At 47.4% G+C, this 18,683-nt stretch overlaps 7 protein-coding genes across 7 annotated transcripts; 4 read left to right on the top strand and 3 right to left on the bottom strand.

The window, feature by feature from the left end:
* The first annotated feature begins 435 nt into the window (after positions 1–435).
* Positions 436–2,971, top strand: LOC108097174 (N-alpha-acetyltransferase 30A). The gene is made up of 3 exons (XM_017199312.2): positions 436–1,596; positions 1,662–1,907; positions 1,969–2,971. Exons 1-3 carry the CDS (start codon positions 910–912, stop codon positions 2,131–2,133), a joined length of 1,098 nt encoding a protein of 365 aa, XP_017054801.1. The 5' UTR covers positions 436–909; the 3' UTR covers positions 2,134–2,971.
* An 8-nt stretch (positions 2,972–2,979) lies between these two features.
* On the bottom strand, positions 2,980–7,667 carry LOC108097173 (poly(A) RNA polymerase, mitochondrial). Its single transcript, XM_017199311.2, has 3 exons — positions 7,455–7,667; positions 6,533–7,388; positions 2,980–4,240 (listed from the first exon to the last, which is right to left on the bottom strand). The coding sequence occupies exons 1-3, from the start codon at positions 7,552–7,554 to the stop codon at positions 3,352–3,354; spliced, it is 1,845 nt and encodes a 614-aa protein (XP_017054800.1). The 5' UTR covers positions 7,555–7,667; the 3' UTR covers positions 2,980–3,351.
* On the top strand, positions 4,624–6,450 carry LOC108097176 (tetraspanin-2A). The gene is made up of 2 exons (XM_017199314.2): positions 4,624–4,762; positions 5,597–6,450. The coding sequence occupies exon 2, from the start codon at positions 5,608–5,610 to the stop codon at positions 6,340–6,342; it is 735 nt and encodes a 244-aa protein (XP_017054803.1). The 5' UTR covers positions 4,624–4,762; positions 5,597–5,607; the 3' UTR covers positions 6,343–6,450.
* Positions 7,668–7,908: 241 nt separating the features above from the next.
* On the bottom strand, positions 7,909–12,302 carry LOC108097172 (solute carrier family 12 member 8). Its single transcript, XM_017199309.2, has 7 exons — positions 11,603–12,302; positions 10,998–11,545; positions 10,659–10,860; positions 10,356–10,590; positions 9,651–10,247; positions 9,404–9,582; positions 7,909–9,339 (listed from the first exon to the last, which is right to left on the bottom strand). Exons 1-7 carry the CDS (start codon positions 11,836–11,838, stop codon positions 9,180–9,182), a joined length of 2,157 nt encoding a protein of 718 aa, XP_017054798.1. The 5' UTR covers positions 11,839–12,302; the 3' UTR covers positions 7,909–9,179.
* Positions 12,303–12,325: 23 nt separating this feature from the next.
* Positions 12,326–14,835, top strand: LOC108097171 (pre-rRNA-processing protein esf1). Its single transcript, XM_017199308.1, has one exon. The coding sequence runs from the start codon at positions 12,410–12,412 to the stop codon at positions 14,732–14,734; it is 2,325 nt and encodes a 774-aa protein (XP_017054797.1). The 5' UTR covers positions 12,326–12,409; the 3' UTR covers positions 14,735–14,835.
* On the bottom strand, positions 14,775–15,932 carry LOC108097175 (aurora kinase A). Its single transcript, XM_017199313.1, has one exon. The coding sequence runs from the start codon at positions 15,834–15,836 to the stop codon at positions 14,958–14,960; it is 879 nt and encodes a 292-aa protein (XP_017054802.1). The 5' UTR covers positions 15,837–15,932; the 3' UTR covers positions 14,775–14,957.
* Positions 15,933–17,593: 1,661 nt separating this feature from the next.
* LOC108097057 (uncharacterized histidine-rich protein DDB_G0274557) lies at positions 17,594–18,513 on the top strand. The gene is made up of 2 exons (XM_017199093.2): positions 17,594–17,730; positions 17,896–18,513. The coding sequence occupies exons 1-2, from the start codon at positions 17,716–17,718 to the stop codon at positions 18,313–18,315; spliced, it is 435 nt and encodes a 144-aa protein (XP_017054582.1). The 5' UTR covers positions 17,594–17,715; the 3' UTR covers positions 18,316–18,513.
* The last annotated feature ends 170 nt before the right edge of the window (positions 18,514–18,683 follow it).

The raw sequence follows: 18,683 nt of genomic DNA on the forward strand, positions 1-18,683 counted from the left end.
GCTACAACTTGGTAACCAAGATCTTTTTGCCAAAAAGGTTACCTAAAACGGCACTTTCTGGATCCATAACTTTTTCAATTCTAATCAGATTACAAAGTGGCATACCTTCAAACTTTTCTGATAAGAAGTGATTAAATCATGAAAACAGTTATTAAAAAATGTTATCTTTTGGGGAAATCAAAACTATTAAAGGTGTGCCACTATTAAATCGGCCAAACAAATTAGCAATTTATTGATAAAGAGGTGCTGGCTTTGCGTGACTTTTCTGCAGAACTATTTTTAGGAAATTTAAAAAACATCATAACAATTACACACATGTTTCAGACTTAAACATAATCATTTTTTATGTATGCCAAGGATCAAAGGTAGCATTATAAAAATGTGTTCCTGTTTTGTGTCATTGAAATTCAAATTGGAGCTATAATTCAAATTCTCGGTGTTTAAAAACTACTGTATCGGTATAAATGGTATATTTTCAAGAGCTAAATAGTACATTTCGAAAAAGACTCTGGCCACACTTCTCGGGGCCAGCTGTTCGCGCATGCATGTGTATGGGTGCGGATTCTTAGCTAAAGGAAAATCGTCACTTTCGGGGGATATACGATTTTACATAAGTTGGGCATGCCCGTACACACCTAGCGCCATAGATCGAGATCGGATCGGGTCCATCCTCTCCAGCGCCCCATCTCTGTTAGTCGAGAGAAGAATAAAGAAGACTGCTGCCCCTCGTGTGTGTATGTGTGAGCGTGTGTGTATGTGAAAAACCAGCAACTGTGAAAATCTAACCAAAAATAAGACCAAGGTGCACACAGTTGCAGACGAAGATTCGCAGCCCAATTTTTCCAGGAGGAAGAGCAGTCATCCTATAAGAACCCGTTACTTTTCGCGTTTCCGCAGGATTGTGCCAGAATGGCGGATGCCCAGTCAGCGGCGGCCGGAAAGAAGAAGTACAAGAACAAAAAGAAGGATTTGGATAAGAATCCCAATTCCGGTGTCCTAGTAGACCCACAGACACCCAGCAACGGACATGACCAGCAGGACGAAGCGGTCACGTCCGCGGAGCAGGAGGATTTGAAGCTGAGGGGCCTACTCAAACAGCTGCATCTCTGCAATGGCCATGGCGCCAAGGAGCAGGCTCCACCGCCCGCGGAGGTGCTCAATGGTCATGCACATGGCCATAGCAACAACAATCACATACGAAGCATTTGTGGCAACCACAACAATAACGGCAGTCACAATAACAACAGCGTGGACAGCAGCAATAACAATAGTAAGGAGCGGAATGGAGAAGGATCTGGTACCCTCCATTCAGACGAGGAGGAGAAGTCCATAACAGCCACAAGCATAACCACTGCCAACATACAAACAGCCACAGGGACGGGCACAATGACAACAGAATCGGAAAAAGAGGTTGCAAAAAAGAAAGACCAAGTGGCGACGGGGAGTTGCAATAGCCCGGAAAAGAAGGAGGGTCTGCTTCCCACCACCTCTGAAGGGGCCACGCCCACCATTACAGCAGAACCCCAGCTTCAAGAACCTGCCATTTCAGCCGACGAGATCGTGTACAAGGAATATGAGGCAGAGTACCAAATGCATGTAAGTAGCATCGCTGATTCTAAGCTCTTGAGAACACTAATTCACAATTCCCTACAACCACGCAGGACATCATGCGACTGATCCAGGCGGAGCTGTCTGAGCCCTACTCGATATATACGTACCGCTACTTTATCTACAACTGGCCAAAACTCTGCTTCCTCGCCTCGCACGACAATCAATACGTGGGTGCCATCGTGTGCAAGCTAGACATGCACATGAACGTGCGGCGCGGCTACATTGCCATGCTAGCCGTGCGCAAGGAGTATCGCAAGCTCAAGATCGGCACCACACTGGTCACCAAGGCCATAGAGGTAGGAGCCTTTGGCTCGAATACTAAACTGAAACGTTGTATTTCACAACCTTATTTTGCAGGCCATGCTTGCGGACAATGCCGACGAGGTGGTGCTGGAGACGGAAATGCGGAATGAGCCGGCTTTGCGGCTCTACGAGAACTTGGGCTTCGTGCGTGATAAGCGACTGTTTCGATACTATCTCAATGGAGTCGACGCGCTGCGGCTGAAGTTATGGTTCAGATGAGTGGACCCGGCGGCTGCCCTTGAAATTGTTGTCTAAGTAGCCGCCGAAGATGTCTAGCTCTGCAGTGCGGAGGAGCAGGGCGCACCCCCGCTCGTCTGGCCAGCCGGCAGCTTGTTTCGGCGCCCTCTTTTTTGTACCTATTTAACTAGGAAGCATCGTAGCATCATTTTTTTTTTCCTGCCCCTGTCTCTCTTTCATTTGTAAATTATTTTATTATATAGCAGGAGCAGCAGAAAAAGCAACATCTGCATAAGAACAGATCAGATCAGTTAAGCATAAAGCAGCACACAACGGACCCAAAATTTGATTAATTTTACAGAAGGCAATTTGTATGCAATACGTGATTTACATGCATAAAATTATACATTTAAAGATACATTAGTTATGTACATTAAAAAACGTTTACAAAAATCAATCTAGAGAATAGACAACAACTTGCAGCAGCAGCAGCAGCACAGCAAACACTGATCCACATACATTACAAAGATATAAACATAGAATCAAATTTTGTAAAAAGATTGATCAAAAGCAGAGATCATGCTAAAGCAAAGATTACGAAACATACGAGTAAAGTATATCAAAAGGAACAATTGGAAGAAAGAACAAAGAACAGAAAAACATCAACACCTCTCACACACGGCATATACATGAATGGTTTTCTGTGCGGAGGATGAAACAAATCGTCGTTTGGTCTTTTAGAACTTCTCTGTGCTCTCCAGCGTTGTTATCGCCTAAAATCAGGACACAGGTACACATAAATGTAGCGATAAGAATGAGGATGCGGTGAGTGCCGAGTAATATTGAAAGAATGCAATAAAAACTTCAACAATTACGAAAATATGTGTGTACGGGTGGTTGGAACTTTTTCTTATTGTTTTACATTTTTGTTTTATTGTCATAGAAAACAGTATTAATTTTACTTTAACTAAGAAAGTATTTCTTAGGGATAACTTCTAACAAATTTTTAATTTGGTTTGACCCAGCGAATCGTGTTATAGATCCGGTAACAATCTTACTGGATTGATAATTTTGGTCTCATTACTCTTTAAAATAGATTTAATTAAATACTCAACATTTCCTCGATCCTAGACTTAAGCTTACTTAAGAGGAGGTTTAATAGTATGAACAACATTCAGTTTAGTCAACTTAACCCACTTCGAAGGTGGAGTTGCAATTAATCTACGTATGTACACGGGTGTTGCCGAATCAGAAGCATCATCACCTGCTGCTTCGTCGGTTTTTGGCACTGCTTGGTAGAGCCGTGCTCCCTGATCCGCGGAGCTGCTTCAGTTCGGAGCGCGTGGTCGCCTTGATGCTTTGCACCTGCTGTCGCACGGAGGCGTTTTTGTAGGTGATTGCTGAAGTTGAAGCATTTGGGTTGGTCGTTGCATCCGACTCCTGCTTGTCCGCGAAGAGATCGCTGACCTCGACCATGCGCGGCTTGAAAAACATGTTCGGCCGGATGACGGCCTTCTCGGGGTGCCTAAACAGGTTCAGCAGGCCCCAGGAGAGCTCCTGGCGTTCGCCTTCGCCCTCCGGAAGTGATGCGTTCTCAACCTCGGACTCCAAAACCCAGGCGGCATTCCGCACCTCGATGCGCAGTCGCTCGCACTCCTCCAGGCTTACGTTCTTGCTGACATTGAGCAGCTGCTCCAGAGGATTTACGATGTACATCGCCGAGTGATCCGGCTTGGACAGAGGCCTTCCTTCGTTTAACGAAATGGCTCGGTTGTGAAAATCGAACTGCGAGTAATACTCAAAGAACTGCAGCAGCAGTTCGCTTAAGGAGCTTTGATTGCGACTCCTGAAGCCCAATCGCTCCACGTCCCGTGCGAAGGTGCAGTTAATTCCGTCCTCGAGCGTTCGGGAATCCTCCGACTCTGCCGCCTTTGTCAGCGCAGCAATGGTGGGCAGTATGGGCTGGCGCAGTTGTTGCAGGAAGAACATAACCAGGCAGGTGAGGGAGAAGTTGCTGATCCAGCGGCCTGGCGAGGGATTCGTCAGACCACAGGACTGCGCCCAGCGCCGAATGCTAAAGGTCAGAGGACGTACGCGTGGATCCATTTCGCCGAACATGTATAAAAGCTCCGACATGTAGAAGCCAGTTCTAAAATAGGGATTCCGTTTAAAAATCATTCAGTCCAAACATATTTCATGTTAATAATGAAAGCCCCAATAAGGGATGAGTCAAAAGCGGGCGTGGCCTCCTTCAGAGAGGGAGAGCGGAGTGCGAAGAACTGACCCCCACCACTGGCCGGATATAAGTGCAGCATGGAACTTTTCAGGTGAATCATAACCATTGGTATGCCAGGGAAGTCAGACCCGCGGGAGAGCACTGATTCACCTGCTCCGACACGAGAGCGGAGGCGTATTTACACGGCGTTTGGCAATCGCCACCTGTCGCTATCTAATCTTATCGAGCTGGAAAAGCTTTCTTATCTAAGGCCGCTCTCCCTGCTTGACTGTACGGCCCAACAGGCCTGAATGTTGTCATCACCGCGTACTACAGCCAAGAGTCAAGTTTGGTCAAAACGTTTTTATCGTACGAACCCAACGGATCTCCGTTTTGGTCCCGCTTCCGAGTAACCTATTTTGTTCCACTGCCCCGAAAAGAATCAACCTAAACGAGGTGAATTACAATCAAAGTGTTTAAAAATCAATGAACTCCATAACGGTTTGAAGGCAAAATCACTATTTTTTTCAAGTGCTTTCGAAAAAGTGTTGATATCTTGGTGCGATAATTACTCCCAAAAGTTATTTGTCAGTGAAATAAATATTTGAAATATATTCACATAACGTAATTTTTAAGTTCCACCAATAGTAATATTAACATTACCAAATAACTGCTCCAGATAAGACCCAGATAGTTTTGAAAGAACAATACAAAAAGTTTCAAACTTGTAAGGCGATTAAAAAGCTTAGGGTAATACCGATGTAACATTTAAAAACGGTTAAAAAGTGTTTGTAAGGGTTTTACGAACTCTGGTAAAATAACATAACACAAGTTTTTAAATGTGTTCCAAATCCTTGGACCGTTGACTGTTGCAATTGCTTGTGTTAATCATCTTTTGGGTGCCTGATAACGTTATTTGCTAAACACTGCTCTGATAAGGCCAACTATGATACAAAGAGAGAAAGAAAAGGGCGAGGAAAATCGAGCATATATGCCAACCAAAATCGTGATTAATAAGCACGACCAGGGCGAGCTTTTGGTATGTGACTCAAGGCAGGAGCGGTTAAAAGAACGAGAATGCTCGATGGATAGTTTAAATAAAGGATTCTTTAAGTGTGTGGCAAAGGTTTTTGAGTAAAGCCTTAAAGTATCAATTCTCAGTTTTATCGATTGACATGGTTCCTTGTTGCGAGTCCACTTATGCCTGATAAATGATTTAATATGAAATTTATACATCCCCGTAATGATCTCGTTCTAATTCTCAAAATTATTCTTCTTTTGCTTAAACAGGTTCCTGAACCATGGGTATTGGGTATGGCGCCTCCGACGAGAAGCTGGAGAAGCAGATCGGCTGCGTAAAGTACACGCTCTTTTGCTTTAACATCGTGGCCTGGATGATAGCGACGGCACTGTTCGCCCTGACGGTCTGGCTGAGGGCTGAACCGGGCTTCAACGACTGGCTGCGCATCCTCGATGCTCAGTCCTTCTACATCGGCGTGTATGTGCTTATTGGTATAAGCATCATAATGATGGCTGTCAGCTTCCTCGGATGCCTCAGTGCGCTGATGGAAAACACTCTTGCGCTGTTTGTGTTCGTGGGAACCCAAGTCTTTGGGTTCATTGCCACGGTGGCCGGATCGGCGGTTCTCATGCAGTTCAGCACCATGAATTCCAGTCTTCAGCCACTGCTGAACGTTTCGCTGCGCGGCTTTGTAGCCACTTCCGAGTACACCTACTCTAACTACGTGCTGACCATGATTCAGGAGAACATCGGCTGCTGCGGAGCCTCTGGGCCGTGGGATTATCTCGACCTGCGCCAGCCGCTGCCCAGCTCCTGTCGCGACACCGTCAGCGGCAACGCCTTTTTCAACGGTTGCGTCGACGAGCTGACCTGGTTTTTCGAGGGTAAAACCGGCTGGATAGTCGCTTTGGCCATGACACTCGGCCTGCTTAACGTCATCTGTGCTGTGATGAGCTTTGTCCTCGTGCAGGCGGTCAAGAAGGAGGAGGAGCAGGCCAGCAACTATCGCCGCTAAATTGCCCCGAATAGTTATGTTAGTTAGTAACGACAAGTGACCCTACGATAGATCTAAGAATTCACACCCCTTTCGAACAATAAGTACAATAAAGATTGCGACCCCTAAGTGTAAAGGTTTTGTGGCGAATGGAAAGCCCCAGCAGTGATGGGAAATTGACAGACGGACGTGTACGTTAAGGATTACTCACAGGTTGCTCATTGACAGATCCACCTCCAGGTCCAGATGCTCGTGATGGTACTTGATGATGGGCACCCTGGCCTGCAGAATGCGTCTTACATGACAGACTCCAGGCAGAAACAGATGCAACATGTCGCCAAACAACTCCATGTGCCGCTGAACTTGCGAGCGGCCATTGCTCAAACTCTCCTTGGTGTGGTAGACTAGCCGCGATGGATCCGCTACCTTGAGCGGGCTCTTGGCGCCCATGTCGTTGTCGAAGCGCAGGATGAGATCCAGATCGCAACCCATCCGGCCGAATCCGTTCACCGAAGAGCCAAAAGGCTGGGCCTGAGCGGCGGGAAACATTCCGGCAATGGCCTGCTCCACCTGCAGGGCGGCCAAGAAGCGCATGCGAATGCCAAGTTCATTTAGGCGCGTGTGCTTGTACAGCTGCTGCACCTGTTCCTCAATGCTCGCAGCACCTCGGAGGAGTTCCAGGAGATAGGACTGCTCGACCTGCCTCGTACCGTCAAGAGCTAATAGCTGGGGCGCTGGGTTAGTTGTCAGCTTGGGGCTACGTCTTGCGGATCCCGCAGCCCGGAACCAGAGAAAGGGTGATCGCACAGGAACGCCACACAGCTCCCCGTTGGTGACTCCCGCATCGATGGCCGTCGCCGCCTCGCCCAAAGTGGCGTACTCCAACAGGACATAATGCAGGGCCTCGTCCTGACGCACGCAGTAGTGGTGGGCACCCAGGATCGAGCCGAAACGGCTGCAGTAGTTATACAACTCCGCATACGACTTTTCGGAATTTACCTGGACGACAATGCTACGCCGTGCCAGTTGCTTGTGATGGCCAATAAACTCCTCGTAGTTGAGCTTACCTGAAAACACACAGGGACAGCTGTAGCACTTGGAAATAGCACTGATCCCGGTCAAAGACGACTCACCTGCATTCCGGTTGGGGGACGCCGCCTCCGCGGAGCTGTGTTTTATGCAATAAGTGCGCCAGAGGCTTAGCTGCTGGCTGCGGCGCACTAAACTGTTCATGGCGGGTGTGGGTGGTGGGCTGTTCAGGTCCAAGACCTTAAAATCCTGAACTGAGCCGAATATTTGTGGTCTCTGGTTTTAGGTTATGTTGAGCCGGTCATCGATTACCAACAGCAGGTGTGCAGCCCTGGTTGCAGTTAAGAAAGTAAAATGTCTATATTGTTTTTAAAAAGAATCATCGTACATATATAGACCTCATATCATTCCCACTTTTATTCAAGAGAACTTAATTTTGCGGACATTTTAACCAAAACATTCGCCTAAACGTTATTATTGCAGCCCTAGATACTTATCGATTGCTTTTTTTTTGGCGCCACTTTTAAATTGCAACCCACAATCGAACTATTTCAACAATTAAACTATATAATACACGATTTAATTATTGTGTTGTTATTGTTATTACATGCTGGTTTTCCGTGGAATGCAAATTTGCATTACAACTTGGTTTAATTAGACTATAGACGTACAAAATTGGGACACGATCGGGTATATTTTCGAAATATACATCCGCTCTTTTTGACCGGTTACATTAAATCAACATGTGGTGTATATATCGGATATATGTGTGTGATATATATATACATTAATTGGGTGCATATAGAGTGTGATTATTGCTGATATTTACGGGATCCCTATGCCGAATGAGTACGAGAGTACCGGTTTATATTATCGAATAAGACTGTTATTGTTCATCAAGTTGCTAATACAGGGCTTACAACTAAGGTTAGGAGTTTAGTATGTCTGAAATTTTTAAGTTGTGTTCTGTAACAATTTCATTGTGCTTTTTGTGTGTTCGTCTTAAATGCAAAGGCGCCAAATCATCGAGTTTGATTTCTGGTTTCGGTTTTTGGTTCACTTATTATCTCAGTATCACATGTGTATCCTCAAAATGCGTTGTGTGTGCGGAAACACCGGAAACATATCCATTTAGCAACAATTTATACGCTCTCAATCCAGAAGTAGTCGTATTTTAAGAACTACGCGAGAAAGGAACACATCGAAAGCATGCGAATCTTACGATTAAATTTAAATAATTAGTAAAATGCTCTGAGCTGTTGTGTCTGCGGCGTGAGCGGGTTAGTGGGTGTGGCGGTGGTAAATGCAGGAAATAAGAGCTACGGTCAAAATGAAAGCACCCTCAATTATAAATTTGATTAAAGCTCTAATAATAGGTACAGACGTCTTTTGAAACACCAGCAACAAAAAGGTTAAGCCAATAATTTTACAACTTCTCTATAGTTCAATTTCCTTAACTAGTCTGCAACTATCTATTTTGTTTAAAATGATAACATTTTAAGACGACATTAATGGAAACGATTGTTCAAACAAGAAAAAAACAAGACTAATACGAAGATTGAAGTCCCATCATTGTGACCGTAGCTACCGATATCCTTAGCTATACATTAAATACATTCATCAAATTTACACACATACTTAGCGAGTAAGTCTGCATAGTAAAGAGTTTTCTTAAGATTGGTTGCTTTGCTTGCTTCACTTTTCTGTAGTTTAGTTTAATATTTGTTAGTGTTTAAGAAATGCACTCGACTATTGCTTTCCACAGCCACACCCCCTGTCCCTTCAACCACTGCTTGCAGGTGATCCAAGATCCTTGATCCCTATAGGGTCTAAATGTCATCGATGAGTCGGCCCTCGATGACGGACGAGTGGTGGTAGTTGGGCCTCGGGCTAAAGTCCTCGTTCTGCTCGTTAAGTTGCGTGGGCGAGAGATCCACGCCAGGACATGAGGGCGTGACCACGATCTGTTCGTATTCATTAATCCGTTTGCTGAGCATTAAAAACAAAGAGAGTTGTCATTTAAAATCAATTGATGGGCTCAATTTCAACTTACCCAAAGCACCGAAATATGACACTCTTAAGCCAGGCGAAAAAATTAAACTCCGCAGTAAGACCTGGCTTCACGGCCGGATTGGCCGTGCCCACGTAAAACCAAACAACAAACACCACAAGGAAACAAGTGAGGGCGTAGTACCAGTTAACCAGCAACATGACCAGCAGCTTGGTGAAGGCCTGTGCGAAGTGAGTGAGTTAAAAAATAGCTAGTTCAATGAGCTCTTCTAAATTAACAGCATTCTTACTCCCAGAAGCGAGGCCCAACGATTGCAATAGCCCGAGTACCAGTTTTTCGTTTTAGAGTGGATGGGCGGGCGTATTGGAGCTATCGGTTCGATCTCGTCGCCCTGTTCCTGATCGTGCTCGCTGCCTCCTTGCCCGGCCACCTGATCCACGGCTAGAGTTGTGTCCGCCTCGTTGCCCAACCTCGGCTCCGAGGAACGGGAGACCTGCGCCTGGTTTGAGGTGCTGGGACCCTCACTGTGAAGCTCCAGCGGCACCGTCTGATGGAGCGGGGAGTTCTGCGGACTCTGCAGGTTCTTGTGCCGCACTCGATCCGGGAACAGCAGGTCAAGATCATTGCCCGTGTCTGAGACACTGCCGTAGCGACGCGTCTCGTAGCTAGGACTTGAGGCCTGAATGCGAAAGCGCTCCTCGCGCTGTTCTTGAATATCAAAGGTCTGGGCCAGTGCAAAGTAGGCGTAATCGATGCAGGCATACGTCAGCAGGAAAGGCATGGTCACGATGGGCGCCAGAAAGTTAATGTCGCCCACGATAATGAAGGTGACGGTGACCAAAGCCACAATGGCCATGGCGTATAAAGGCACTTTGTTGGGACCACGCTAAAGCAAAAATAGGGACAGGTGAGTTTATGTCACTGTTTGGCCTTCTAATTTCAAACTGGGAAGACCGTCGGCAGTTAAAATATATTTATATGGCTAGGTACTTACGCCCTTTCCTAAGATATCGATGCCGGGAATGACGTTCTCCTTGGCGATGCTCTGAAGGACACGCGGGGTGCCGTACATGGCGCCCAGGCAGGAGGACATACTGGATACATAGATGCCAGCCAAAAGCAGGAAATGTGCGGCCGACACCTTGACCGAGATCATGTAGTCTGTGTAAAGGATGTCACGCTGACAGGTTGCGCCCAGAAAGAGTACAAACACCAGGTACAGAAACGTTCTTTACCAATAAAAAAAAAATATTACTAAGGACCATTAAGAAAATCAAACAAGGTCAACAAGGCTTACGAGGTGCCAAAGGCTGCCAGGGTGCCGTTGGGAATGTCTGTAGAGGGAGCACGCAGATCACCGCTCATGTTGATGCCAGAGAGAACGCCTGTGACTGTGGGGAAGAAGACGCCAAACACGCGGAACCAGGAATAGCCGTCGTCATACTTCGGCCACAGGTTTTCCACGAAGTTGCCGCTGACCCAGCCATTGAAACCGTCGCCTGTGGAATAAATATAAATTCTCATTTAATGCTGCATGAATTAAACATTTTTAATGCAACTATAAGACTGGAAAGGAGAATTCCGAAGCGTACATACGTTGGGGAATTTACCTTATTGGCCAAACTAAAAGACCCACCTTTGTCCTCGCTGGTGAAGCTGCCGACCATAAAGTCCAGCGCAGAAATGAGCAGGATCATGAGAAGGATGAACTGCAGCTTGATGACCCACTTGACGCCGGCCACGTTGATGCAGCCCAACAGTAGCACAGCCGCTGTAGCAAAGCCCCGGATGGCCCATTTGTTGCCCTCAAGACCCACAAGGCCGGCCATCGACTCGCCGAATCCCATCACGTTGAGGGCGCATCCCACCGCCTGGCCGAAGCAGTACAGCAATCCCAGGGCGCCACCGAAGCGCGAGCCTAAGGTGTGGGCTATAAGGAAGTAAACGCCGCCACTTTCGACCCGGCACCGCTCGCAGATCCCGATCGCTGACAGCACGCTCACCAAAGCAATGACCACCGTGCAGAAGATGATCAACACCGCGTTAAGTATACCCGCCTGGGCCACGATCCATCCGGATCGCAAAAACACGATCACGCCAAATACGTTGATCAGACAGGAGGTGAACACCCCGTCCCAGGTGCCAAAAAGCACAGGTTGTGAGATGAAAAAGTTCGAGCGCCACCTGTTGAGGATTCGGATTGAATTCCTAGGTATAAAAAGAAATCCGTCATTTACTCACCAGGGCTTGTCGCCCTGTTCACCGGCAAAAATCTCATTTGCCCCAGAGGCATGGTGGCCACCAGCTGCGTACGTGTACTCGTTACCCAGATCCACAAATCCGCCCGTGTTGTTGTTTGTCCGCTGACGGAAACTGGCCACCGTCACATCGCCATCCTCGTCGCCTCCAAGTCCGAATCTTTGCCAGTCAACGGTGCGCCGACCCCCGGTACCGTTACCTTCTGAACTATTACTCATCACCTGTCCGCTTTCCCGGCGTACCGCTTCTTCTTCTAGTGCGTTGCTTTTGTTGTACCAGCTTTTGTTGTTTGTGCGGCGGAGCGGTTTTGCGCTGTGTGGTGGTTGTTGGTGCAAACGACTGCGCTGATTATCTGCTGGCTACTCGGTTGTCGTCGCGGCAATTAACTGATTACTATTGGTTTCTTGGCTTTTCCACTTGCGCACCCAACAAGCGAACAACCGAACCATCAAGTACATCCACGCAGGCAGAATCCTCTAAAGAATCCTCGTAATGCGTGAATACTTGGGCCAATCGGTTCACTGGCGGCTGCAGCGGGATGTGGCAGGCATCGTCGTGGTTGGACGTGATGAACTTGACTCCGTAGGTGCACAAAAAGTTAAATAAAAATAGTCGCTTATTGGTAAACTACCAAAAGTCGTCATAGATGACTTTTCGGTGGGCTGCGATAGGCGATAGGCAGGCTATCGATTTCGCACACTATTGTTTTTGCTAACCAAGCTATCGGTTTCCGATCAGCCGCACGTGTTTACATTTTACTTTGGCTGCTGGTTGCAATTTGCAAGAAAAATGGCCAAGTCAAAGGACAAGTCCGAAAGGCTGGTCAAGAGGGCATCCAAGGGGGAGGCCACCAGCTCGAACCAGCCCACCAAGGCAACGGCAACCGGCGGCACTGACCCCAACAGCGGTATCTGGCGTGATGCACGTTTCCAGCACCTTATGGCCGATCCTCGGTTTCGAGGTGTTCCCAAGGTGCAGCGCAAGGTTAAAATCGACAAGCGCTTTCAGGGCATGTTTACCGATGACAAGTTTAAGGTGAAGTACACTGTGGACAAATACGGTCGCCCGGTAAACAAGAGCAATGCTGAGGACCTGAGGAAGTTCTATGAGCTGGACGAGAACGAGAGCGATAGCGACGAGGAAAAGGAGAAAGAGTCCAAAAAAGACTCGGACTCGGAGGCAGAAGTGGAGCAGCAGGAGCGGCGAGCTGAGGAGTTAGCCATTGCCAATTTGAAAGACCAGGAAGAAGATCTGGGTAACGATGCCCTGGACAGCGATGATTCTGAGGTGCCGGAGAATCTGCGCGAGCGCCTAACCAACCCGGACATAGACTACGCTCGTGGGGAAGGCCGCTTGCTCACCGACTCCTCCTCCGATGAGGACAGCGAGGACGAAGACGGCGTCGAAGACCCCGAATTGAAAATTGACCACGTGTGGGGCGAGCTGGACAACGATGCCGAGAGCACCGAGGACAGCACCCGCCGGCTGGCTGTTTGCAACATGGACTGGGACCGCATCAGAGCAGAGGACCTGATGGTTATGTTGAGCTCCTTTCTGCCGCCCGGAGGCAGCATCCTTAGTGTGAAGATCTATCCCTCGGAGTTCGGAAAGGCGCGTATGGCCGAGGAGGAGGTGCACGGCCCCAAGGAGCTGGTGGAGCGCAAGGAGCCGACGGAGGACGACTCGGAGGAGGAGCTTGTGCGCCAGGAGGACAGCGATGCTGAGGAGGGCGAGGACTACCACATGGAAAAGTTGCGTCAGTACCAGCTTAACCGCTTGCGATACTACTACGCCGTTGTTGAGTGCGACAGCATCGCCACAGCCGACAAGGTATACCAGGAGTGCGATGGCATCGAGTACGAAAGCTCCGCCACCCGCGTCGACCTGCGCTTCATCCCTGACGACACCTCATTCGAAGAGGACACGCCCTCTGACGAATGCCACGAACTTCCGGACGTTAGCAGCTATAAGCCACGCCAGTTCACTACCACGGCATTGCAGCAGGCCAAGGTGGACCTCACCTGGGACGAGACGGCGCTGGAGCGACGCGAGTTGGGCGATAAGTTGTCCAGTGGGCACGTCGACAAGCTCACGGACAAAGAGCTGCGTCAGATAGTAGCCTACAGTAGTGAAGAGGAGGACTCCGAGGAAGAACCGGCGGCGAGGCAGTCAGCTCCTGAGGAGCTCTCCGAGCAGTCGCAGACAGAGAAGCCCAAAAAGCCCTCGAAGCAAGAGCGGATTGCCGCCTATAAAAACTTGTTGGCCGACATTCTGCAGCAGGAAAAACAGGAAAAAGAGCAGAAGTACGAGATGGAAATGACTTGGAATGTTGAACCCCAGCAAGATGAAAAACAGCCAGCAAAAGAAACCCAGGCCAATCTCACGCCCATTGAAAAGGTGATTCAGAAGCGTAGCGAGAAGAACAAGCAGCGCAAGGAGCAGCGACGCCAGCGTCTGATCGAGGCCAAGGGAGGCGATCCAGGCGAGGACAGTGATGACTCGATGGTGCCTGATGGAGTCGATTTAAACGACGCATATTTTGCCGAAGAGTTTGCCAACGGTGACTATGCGCCAATAAAGACAAAGCAGGACAAGAAGAAAAATAAGAAGCGAGCAAAGGCCGATTTAGAGGTGGACGCCGAGACGCAGCGGCAGGAGAAGGAGTTGGAACTTCTGCTGGATAACGGTGATGGCCCTGACGAGAAGCATCACTTCAGTCTGACCAAGATCCTCAAACAGGAGGAGCAGGAGGCGGGTGGTTCCAAGCGAAAGCGCCGCCAGCAGTTGAAAAAGTCAAAGAACAAGCCAAAAGGGTCCGAAAAGCCGGATGACGACTTCCAGGTGGACCTAAACGATACGCGCTTTAAGGCCGTCTACAAGTCGCACGAGTTCAACATCGATCCGACCCACTCGCACTACAAGGCCACCAAGGGCATGCAGCAGATTATTGGCGAGAAACTGAAGCGCAGGAAGGAGCTGGTGGAGAGCGGCGCTGTCAACGAGGATTCGGATGCGGCGGCTCCCAAGCGGAGCAAGCAGCAACTAGAACAGAATGCCCTAGTTAAAAGCCTCAAGCGCAAGATCGAGCAGCAACACCGGGACCAGAAAACTTAACGAAATAATGTACGATAGGTGGAGACCAATAAATTAAGAGTAAAGTTTATGAAAATTTACTAGTACTGTTTTAGAAAATAAAGGCCGATTTCTATGTATAAGTCTTAAAACACAGTAAATATTAGTTTAATGGAACAGCTTTCCTAGTTTTTAAAGAGTACAATCAGTTTTCCGGTTAATCTTATGCATCACAGGCTTTACACATCCTTATTATTAGCCTCCGCTAGTAGCTGTAGCTGAAGTAGTGCTGGTACAGCACCGCAGTGATCCTGGCGTTCAGGTGAAAGATGTCTGGCAGGCAGATCCGGCGCTCCTGCTCGTAGACAACCATTAGCTCGCAGATCTGCGCCCACACGGGATCGTAATGGCGCCGAATGAGCTGACAGTCAAGCCGTGGACGGACCAGCGCCTGTACCACAGCGTGCAGCTGCCCGGGAGTGGCGTTCTTGTCAAGCAGGGCGGCAAAGGGACTGCGCCCCAGGCAGAGCTCGTAGAGGACCAGCCCCAGCGACCACACGTCCGACTTGAAGTCCACCTTGCCCCCCGATTTGCAAATCGCTTCCGGGGCCATATACATGGGCGTGCCCAAGCCCGCCTGCGCAAGAGAGCTTGGCGCATGTACGTTTGATATCCCAAAGTCGGCGATCTTAACGCGATCATTTGCACTGAGCAGCATGTTCTCCGGCTTGATGTCTCGGTGGATGACGCAGCGGATGTGAAGGTACTCCAGGCCCACAACCATATCGCGGAAGAAGCTCAGCAGTCGCTCCTCTCCGACGCCACCGGTCCCCGGAGGCAGCTGCTCAATGACATTCCTCAATGTGCCATTGGGCACGTACTCCATCACTATGTTCACCGTACCCGCATGGCAAAATGAGCGCAAGAACTCCACGATGTGCGGGTGCCGCAGTTGCGAGATGATGTACACCTCCTCTTTGATCAGCCCCAGCTCGGTCTTGGGGTTCCGAACGATTATCCGCTTGACGCACACCTTCCTGGGTGGCTGATTGCGTCCCTCGTTCTGGTGGCAGAGGAACACCCGGCCGAAGGTTCCCTGGCCCAGCACAGCCCTCACGCGCAGATTGGGGTCGCCCAGGTTCATGTCGCATTCAAAGGAGGAGTCTTAAGGTTAAAGGCAATGTTTTCAAACGCTTGTTCTTATTTACTGTTAGCCCTGCGCAGTCGCACCGTGTATCGATTTATCCTCGAATTAGAGATCGATTTATCCTCGAATTAGAGATGCAAGCTTATCAGCGGAACTTAACAACTTAGCTAAATGGATGTTGATTTTGAAGAGGCATATCTTTAAATGTCTGTGAGTTTACTCTCCAAAAATCTGCATTTGCAATTTTTTGTTTATTCCTTTTTAATAGGAAACGGGTTTTACTTACAGTTTGATTATTTTTGTAAATGTTTGTGCAACTGTTAGCCATTTATCTTTTTTTGTTGCCACTTAACATTTTTAATGATCTCTCCAGCACCCGGGTTTTAAAATTGTAAAAATGCTTATTATCCGTCAGATAATGCAGATTCCATAGAATGATTTGAATAATCAAGTGTAGATCACTATCCTTGAAGCGGTTGGTGGTGTTTTGATGTTTTTTTTTTTTTTTTTTTTAATTTTTCACATATGAAAACCAAGAGCTTCCTGACAATTTGGGTGTTATATAAAACGATTTATCGCCAGTTTGATAATTAAAACTGCTGTGCTATGGAGACAAAGCGACATGAGTCGGGTGCATGTTGGACATGGAGTTTTGCAGACTGGCGTGGTGGCGTTATGGCTGTTATGCAAATCTGCGGCTGGGAAAGCAGTTTACTTTTACTTTTCAAATCGATTATATGTGCACAAATCCGCCTTTTCGTGTGCACCTAGAGCACACTAACCCAATAAATCGGGTGCAGTGTTTTTGTTCGCATTCGAAACGAAATGAATTTTAGGCCTTTTCACGAACTTCCCAAGTAAAGTCGTTCACCTAGCGTTATCTAATAGTGTTGTGCTGCATTTTAATTGCTCATTCGATTCAAATTGGATCGAATCAGATGTAAAATGCCGACAGGTAATTATCGCTCATAGTTGATGCACCTTTCACCTGACACGCCCCTCAGTCTGCGAGGGGAACACACGTACAGTATGCAGCATGGAGATTGCTAAAATCCCTTCACTCCATCTCAATTCATCATTTATCATCGGCGGCAGGCCCATCAAGTGAGCTAATATGGCTCAAACGCAGCAACAGTGAAAAGCAAAGCGAAAGTTTTTTAATGGTGATTATTTTTGGATTAGAATAAGCGACAAAACAATTTCAATCATTTCGGGTAATAATAACAAATACCGATATCATAAACAAATACCTACACTAATTTTGCGGCAGTTAACAGCCCATCGGTTTTGATCACATTCAGAATTGCAGCGATAACCAATATTGATGACGATTACACTGGCCTTCCCTTTGTTTTTTTTTTGCTATTTTGTTTGTTTTTATGCGTCTAATTGCCTTGCACTTGCATCGAATTTTTAGCGAGGACTGGTTTTGTAGTTGGGTGGTTGTTAACCCGTTGGATGGACAACGGGTTTTCTTCTGCGCAGGAAACTGGCTGCACCAGCAGCTAAGTCCACATGCCGTATACGTAATCCGCCTTAATTGAACCACTATCGCACGCACCTATTTACAAATGCCCGTCCCGAATTTTTGAATTTTCCAAACAATTGTGGCAGCCAGGGGCCATAAATTATAACAACAGACTGCGACTTTGACTAAAGTTCGTTGCCGTTGTGTGTTGCCATTGCTGTTGCACGTTTACATTTCTCTTGCCGCAGGTTGGATAGCTTTGGTTTGGGCCGGGTATAAATCGAATCTGGTCTCAAACGCAGAGCCACATTCAGCCTGCCACTGCCAAGGAGAGCACTTCGCGTACCGGACTACCGATTTGAATATTTTTTTATTGTGATTGAGAGTGAAACAAACATCCCAAAAACCATGCTGAAATTTATTGTAAGCATCGAAAAAGTGCTAGATTTGTTTTATATTTTCGAATCCTTGTGGCCTACAAGCCACCAACAAATTAAAATTTTTAAAACATTTTGTTTAAAAAATTAACATTTTTTGAAGGTCCCAAAAAAGTGTTGCAATAAACATTAAAAAACATTAACTTTGCAGCTTCCCTGCTTGGCCCTACTGGCTGTGAGTGGAGCTCTGAAGATTCACGATTACCACCAGGACCACGAAGAGTACGAGCACCACGAGCACCATGAACATCACGAGCCGGAACACGAGGAGACGGAGCTGCACCACGAGGTGGACCACAAGCACGCAACGTCGCACCAGAGTGTCAAGTTCCACCACTACCACGCCGTACCCGTCTACATTAAGAAGGAGGACCAGCATCTGGTGAAGAAGCCCATCGAAATCGGCGGCACCAAGCAGAAGCTTAAGATCCTTCACCCAAAGAGCGAGCACAACCACAACCACGGGCTTGTGTTGGAGAACCACAGTGAGTCGCACGTCCACGAGCACGGACACTACGAGGAGCCAGTGCACCACTCGGAGCACTATGAGCACTACTCTCACCACGAGTAGGATTCGTATTCGGATTTGGATTCGGATAAGGACTCTGCACCCGAATCGGGAATGCCAAATGAGCTATAGAGTTTTTGTTAGCGTTAAAGACTTTTCTACATATGTTAATTTTCTTTTATTAATAAAGCGTTCACATAGAGTACGGTCCAATTTAAGAAATATATTATTTTTTCTTAAATAAATGAAAGTTATTTTATATTTGAATTCAAATTTAAATTGGCTATCCGTTAAACATCGACTTATCGATTACTTATCCATTCTTCATTGCTGGAAATCAGCATTTGCTGTTAATTTCATGAATATTAAAGAGACGTAAACATTTATGTACATACAGATGTAGCTATTAAAGAGTTACAAGTCTCCAAATC

The sequence above is a fragment of the Drosophila ficusphila genome, unplaced genomic scaffold, assembly GCF_018152265.1.
Source record: "Drosophila ficusphila isolate 14025-0441.05 unplaced genomic scaffold, ASM1815226v1 contig_198, whole genome shotgun sequence".
Lineage (NCBI taxonomy): Eukaryota > Metazoa > Arthropoda > Insecta > Diptera > Drosophilidae > Drosophila > Drosophila ficusphila.

Coding starts and splice junctions, on each gene's coding strand:
- LOC108097174 (XM_017199312.2), top strand. CDS start 910: ATGGCGGATGCCCAGTCAGCGGCGGCCGGAAAGAAGAAGTACAAGAAC. Junction 1,597..1,661: donor AGGCAGAGTACCAAATGCAT/GTAAGTAGCATC, acceptor ACAACCACGCAG/GACATCATGCGACTGATCCA. Junction 1,908..1,968: donor TGGTCACCAAGGCCATAGAG/GTAGGAGCCTTT, acceptor CTTATTTTGCAG/GCCATGCTTGCGGACAATGC.
- LOC108097171 (XM_017199308.1), top strand. CDS start 12,410: ATGGCCAAGTCAAAGGACAAGTCCGAAAGGCTGGTCAAGAGGGCATCC.
- LOC108097176 (XM_017199314.2), top strand. CDS start 5,608: ATGGGTATTGGGTATGGCGCCTCCGACGAGAAGCTGGAGAAGCAGATC.
- LOC108097172 (XM_017199309.2), bottom strand. CDS start 11,838: ATGAGTAATAGTTCAGAAGGTAACGGTACCGGGGGTCGGCGCACCGTT. Junction 10,248..10,355: donor TCGATATCTTAGGAAAGGGC/GTAAGTACCTAG, acceptor TTTTTGCTTTAG/CGTGGTCCCAACAAAGTGCC. Junction 9,583..9,650: donor GTTGGGCCTCGCTTCTGGGA/GTAAGAATGCTG, acceptor CACTTCGCACAG/GCCTTCACCAAGCTGCTGGT.
- LOC108097175 (XM_017199313.1), bottom strand. CDS start 15,836: ATGAACCTGGGCGACCCCAATCTGCGCGTGAGGGCTGTGCTGGGCCAG.
- LOC108097173 (XM_017199311.2), bottom strand. CDS start 7,554: ATGAACAGTTTAGTGCGCCGCAGCCAGCAGCTAAGCCTCTGGCGCACT. Junction 7,389..7,454: donor GTCCCCCAACCGGAATGCAG/GTGAGTCGTCTT, acceptor GTGTGTTTTCAG/GTAAGCTCAACTACGAGGAG. Junction 4,241..6,532: donor GATCTGTCAATGAGCAACCT/GTGAGTAATCCT, acceptor TCCCTATTTTAG/AACTGGCTTCTACATGTCGG.